The sequence below is a fragment of the Rhyacophila brunnea genome, unplaced genomic scaffold (assembly GCF_057557595.1).
Source record: "Rhyacophila brunnea isolate RB1 unplaced genomic scaffold, BYU_Rbru_1.0 scaffold_3, whole genome shotgun sequence".
In the NCBI taxonomy this organism is placed as follows: Eukaryota; Metazoa; Arthropoda; class Insecta; order Trichoptera; family Rhyacophilidae; genus Rhyacophila; species Rhyacophila brunnea.
This window is the reverse complement of record NW_028232965.1, coordinates 38,936,449-38,942,474: the sequence shown is the minus strand read 5'-3', so window position 1 is coordinate 38,942,474 and position 6,026 is coordinate 38,936,449. Positions and strand designations below refer to the sequence as shown.

The 6,026-nt window shown below is 34.6% G+C and overlaps 1 protein-coding gene across 1 annotated transcript; it reads right to left on the bottom strand.

Annotated features, from left to right (window-relative positions):
* Positions 1 to 3,869: 3,869 nt before the first annotated feature.
* Positions 3,870 to 5,602, bottom strand: LOC147068332 (clavesin-2-like). The gene has a single exon (XM_085952341.1). It carries the CDS (start codon positions 5,292 to 5,294, stop codon positions 4,206 to 4,208), a length of 1,089 nt encoding a protein of 362 aa, XP_085808467.1. The 5' UTR covers positions 5,295 to 5,602; the 3' UTR covers positions 3,870 to 4,205.
* Between the last annotated feature and the right edge of the window lie 424 nt (positions 5,603 to 6,026).

The following is a 6,026-nucleotide window of genomic DNA, read 5'->3' as shown; positions in this document are numbered from 1 at the left end:
ATGAAGGAAAGTTTTTTTGTTTTTCGATGGTGGGTAAACATTTTAATTTCGTAGGCAAATAGGGTCTAGACGTAATTAAAGAATTTTTATATTGAGGAAATAATTTTTAATTATGATTTTGTGTTTCAAAAATATAACAGCAAGAGTCATAACACAGTTTTTTAGTAGTGCTTGCGTGAAAAATGTACCTACTGATATATCTACGAGACCGATAGATTTATTACCTATTTAATTTTGTTCTCCTCTAAAGTGGAGTAATTTTAATTACGCCCTTTTGGACTAACAATATCGATGTTTTACTCGGTTAAATTGTTTACAATTTATTATTAGCGTCCTAAAAGTCTTATTAGTATGAGTTATTCCGTTACGAAGATATATTTTTTGTAGTGCGTTAGTGAAGCATATAATTTGATATACGAAACTGATACAATTAATATTTAGTTTTGTTCTCGTGTAAAGTGGAAAATTGTGACATACATGTTTAAACGCCCTGTCATTCAGTGTTCATCGAAAATGGAAGCCCCCGTAGCTCGTTTTTATACTTTTTTTGCTCAAAATAATCCATCGACACGGTGGAGATTTTATTTAAGTTAATAGTAAAACGGTAATACTTAAGTAGGTATGTAAAGATGGAATGAATTTACGTGTACATACGGTTTTATAACATCATTTCATTGTTCCTTACACAGACAGTGCTGATTGATATCTATTATCAATATTAACTGTTGTTCATATAAATGTTATTAACTTATCCAACAATGCTACCGGTACTGTGGTGGTTTAGTTATCATTTTTTGTACATTCATACCAAGAAATGTTTTAATGGTGTATTCATCGGTGTGGAAAAACACACAACTGCAATTGTTATATTTACCGAACTAATAAAGGTGTTTCTTTAGTTAGGCCATTTTAAAACACAACATGTTTAATAACATAGTAAAAGAATAAAAACTAAACTAAACTAAACCGATTTCAATGTACTTATATTTTTTAGTTACCTGTAAAATTGGGTGTCAGACGGATAGATACGGAACTAATTGGTGTTTTCTAATATTTTTACCGTTTCCACATAAAATTCGACAAAACTCACGTACTTACTTAAATATAGAAAGCAACATATACCTAGGTACTTGTGTCTACATTAATTTAAAAGGTCGAAGGATTTTAAGTCCACGACCTTGGCCGATCTATTTCAAAGAAGGCAGTGCGCATAGTGCATTGCACTCCAGAGCTGCATGATTAAACAGGTATGCAAGTAGTCATTATAGACTGTGGCAACACTGACAAAGGATATCCCCTTTCGAGCAAGAATTCAAAATTAATACGATGAGAAGATAATAATATTATTATGTGAGAGTGTGAATTGATTTCATAATAAAGGAAATTACCTACACTTTTAATTGGCAGATAAGATAAATTAAATCATTTAAATTACGAGATATAAAAAGAAAATTCAGGTCGTCATATTATATTTAAAATAAAAGATAACGGTAAAATACCGTGTAAAATTTCCAATCAAACGAAACGTATAGAAATGATAAAATTATTTATTTTATATATCTACTTACTTATCTCAAAAAAGTTAACATTCCTAATCGTTTAGATCTTTTAAATTATACAAAAGCTGAACAGTTAATAATCGAATTTATATAATGGGTCAGTATTTTTCTGTATAATTTTTTTAAGTACCTAAGTACTACCCTTAAAATAAACATTTTGATGAATCGGAGAATTTTGAAAGAAATGCATATGAGGTATAATTAAACCTTTTAATAATTAAAATAAGTAATTAAATTAAATTAAATTAAAATAATATAAATAATTAAACGTTGTAGATAATCTATTTATATAATTTTGAAGCCTTATTATCCTTTATATTTATTTTAAACAGTTGATGACTGCATAAAGTATTTTTATTACTAAGAATAGTATTCTTTTAAACCTCTCGCTCTAATGTTTTAGAATATAGTCATATTTCAGTACGTCCATGTGAAGTGGTGTTAAGATTTTTTATATTTATTATTTTTTAAAAGCATTTATAAAACCATTAGTAAAATGTATGTCGACATTATTATGTATTATGTCTTTGACCATTCAAATGTGATAAACATTCTACGAATAATGTTTGCTTTATAATAATTATTGACCTAAGAATAAGGTAGTATTTTTTTGAAATACGCCATTTCTATTGGCATTCCCCAGTGGTTAAGCTACAACACGCGTTAACATGATCTTACTCCCTACTTCATTTATCGTTTGTCAATTTATGTGATACGGCCGTATCGTCATCAAATGTTTAAAATAAATATAAAGGATAATAAGTCTTCAAAATTATGTAAATAGATTATCTACAACGTTTAAGGAATGTCCAGGATCATGCTTTGAAAATAGCATAAAAGCTCCATTTTGACCTACGCGGCGCACGTCCCCTCAATGTGAGTTAAGGCTAGTCATTTTATGAGGGCAGTATTGTGTGTTCTCTAATCACTAAATGTTACCGAAATAGACCGAAAAGGTCATGTAAAAAACAAGAGGAATATAGTAGTAATATTTTTTAAATGTAAATAAGTATGTGGGTACACGACACTGGGGATAATAATGCTAATGAATGCTAAGTTGTAATCGTAGTAAAATCGTAATTTTTTAAGGAAATATCAAAGACAAGTTAATACCCATGTATGCACGATGTTGTATTTTTTCCATGTAGGCACGCAAATGGGATATATTATATTTCATTTAGTTGCAATCACAAAATAGAATAATAATTCACTGTCAGTTAGTTCTGTAAGTACGTATAATATAAGGTGCACTAAGGCTTTAAATAAGCGTCCACATTCCATCGATTACTAGTATTTATAGAAGGTTTTATCGCTTAAGTGTATTTTTTAAAACGTTTACTGCTCAAACATTTATGTAAACATAGAGAAAATAGATTTATCTACCACAAAAATAGTTTTAAAACCAAGTTGTCAAGTAAACTTGACAATGTGCGATAAAAATATTCCTAACAAATGCTTAGGTAGGTACTACATCTTTGCTGTATTATGAATAATAATTTGTTATAATCAGTACCTCGGTACCTAGCAGTGCTAAAGACTGAAGTTGGACGGAGAAAAACGGTTACAGAAAAAAAGAAAATAATAACAGTAGGTACAAACTAAAATAGTATAGTAACGCAAAGTAACGGGCGGCAATTTTTTGTATCATATTCACGAAAATTTAAATACTATTTTTTTATAGAAACTAATATTTCTTAATTCTCCAAAGTGCTACGCTAATTATTTATAGGTATTCATAAAAATTGTAATATTGGTTACGATTACATACCCAATAATTCCATAGTTTATTACGTTTTAACTGTATTATTTTCAAATGCAATAACAAATTAATGTTACATGTAACATGCCCATGCTCAATCTGAATTTCAAGATGCTAAATATTTACAATAATTTGATTTTAGTTAATTAATTTACTATACGGATAATATTGTAAATACATGAAAGTATATTATAATTATTAATTAATACGAGAATATTCGGAAAATTGACGGCAATTTAATAGAAGCAGTTTGGAGATTCTTTTAAATGGAACCATAGTCAGTAGGTATTTATTAGATACCTTCTTACGATTTTTGTATTGAAAAATTATTCGAAAAAATATGTTTATTATATATGCAGTCTTACAATGTTGTTAATATATACATACAAATTATTAGGTATTCCATAGCAAAGTTCATAATATGTATTGAAGCACGGTCGCAGCAAACGATAATCGTTTGCGGATCCACGTAAATGCAAATCTATACGAGATATAAATAACATCTGTAAGATTATTGTCATCCGAGAATAGCCTATGGAAGTCAATAGTGTCCAATTACAAAAACACTACGCGACAGTCTTAGAAAATATCCATAACAATACACCTTTGGCTTGCAAATCTATATCACCTGAATAGTAATGAGTAAATCTAAAAATAACATACATTAAAAATAGATAATTATTATTATTTATTAGTATAAAACTTCAGTCGCAATTTTGCAGCTTATAAAGACTATTCGTCGAGTTATCGGGTTTTCATACGATGCCGGATTCGAACTGGATATCTAATGTTTTTGCACCACATTCACACGGCTGGACTATGCCAATGCACTCACATACAAACTGTATACTGCATTCAATAAGCAGGTCAAGCATGAAATACCTATTCTAAAATAATAAGTCATCTTCGCAGTCAAGAAGCTGTGTTTTGGCACTTTTTTCGACACCGTTATTATTTAAAAAGCTAAACCCTTCAGATTTTTTGTAGCCCTTGTCGATTTTTGCTTTTTCGAAAGAGTCTTCGTCAGGTTTGATCTGCGGGGCCCCGGAGGAGGCTCGCCTTGCAGGCTGCTGCGTCGGGTGAGCCGCGGGGGCGAGAGGGGCGTCCGCGTGAATCGCCGCGACCGCCGGGGCCGTCGAGGGACACAGCTCCGCCAGCCACTCTTCCGTGTTGTGCGAAGGTCCTTCACCCCCCAAATCTGACGGGAGGATGTCTTTCGTCACGTACTCGTGGAGCGTTGACAGGTTGTTTCCGTGTAGCCGGATTCTCTCCTTAGTTTTACCCTTCAAAAAGGGTTTTATCACCGTCAGAGCAGTCTCGACGTACCATGGCTGAGCAATAAAGTGGATACCTTTAAATCGAGCCGGAAAACAGTCTTGTAAACCTTCAATCATCAACTTTAGAATCTTCGGGTTCATATTGGAAGACTGTTTAAAGCTAAACTCTGTCCAGTCTACTACTACTACAAAACCGTTAGCCTGGTTTTGGATCTCATCTAGCGCTTTCTCGAGGGTAAGCAAGAGGGCACGATAGACAGCGGTGAGGCTATACATTTCAGGACTCCAGTTAGAAGCGAACATAACAATGACACATCGACCTTTGCGATCTCTTTCGCGTAGAACACCCGGAAGACCATCACCCAAAGCCAATGTTATACTCTCATCTTCAATTGTCAGGTCCCGGAAAAGTCCAGGATTTCTTTGCCTATACGAGTAGTAGTTTATTAATAGTCTAAAAGCCTCTCGGACATCATGTTTGCGGGCGAACAGGAACCTTTCAAGAAATTGATCATCCTGACAACGGGATTTGTCCCTGAGAGCGAGATCAATGCTGGCTCCGACTAAGTCTTTGAGAGTTTGTAAAGCTGCTTTTCTGTCATTCGATTCTCTTCTGTCGAGTCGTCCCCCGCCCTGTCGAGAAGTTATCTCATTAGCGGCCAGAACGTTCCTCCAGTCGTATTCTATGAATTCGGCCATGTCGAAGCTGTCGGCCAGGCTACGAAGAGCTCGTCATGTCTGAGGTCGTCCGGTCGATGTCTGAGGCCGCAGGCGCTGCAGCTCTCATCAGTGACTAAGCGCTCGCCGCCCGCCTGAGTGTCCTCGATCGCGCCAACAATCAACAAAATACAATCACAGATCAACAGGAAACATACCGAAAACTAACGTTTGTATAATTATATCCGCACTGTCACTTGCACAACTTCATAAAAGTTAAGTCAAACTTTGTATGACAGTAATAAAAACTTGTTTGAAGTTTGAAATTTGAAATGTTTACAGGTAACGGCTTCAACACGACAAGCGCACACCGGTCGCATGCTAGACTGACTCGACAAAATCTCTTTCGTCGGTCAATTCAAAGCCGTTGTTCCCCCTCTGAGGTACGCGCCGTGCAATGGCTCGCGTCGTAGAGCGAGACGCCAAGCGTTCGCGAGCTGCGCGCCGATTTGCACCGCCGCGGCTTTATCCGCGACTTCGATGTGTGCATCGTAATTATTATTGTATATAGCTATCTGCTTACCTGGTGGTACCGCGATATCGATACCTGGACTCGATTATCTCCTTGCGAAAGATCCAACCGTTTGAAAAAATGCAGATAAGTGGATACAGTCACCTTAACGACCCACACTGTTATCGCATCGTAAGTTACCTATATGAAAATGTTGCATATTATTGTAGACTATTAGAAGATTTTTTTAATGACCATATGCG

Excerpts from the sequence above, each read along its gene's own strand:
- LOC147068332 (XM_085952341.1), bottom strand. The coding sequence starts at position 5,294 with ATGGCCGAATTCATAGAATACGACTGGAGGAACGTTCTGGCCGCTAAT.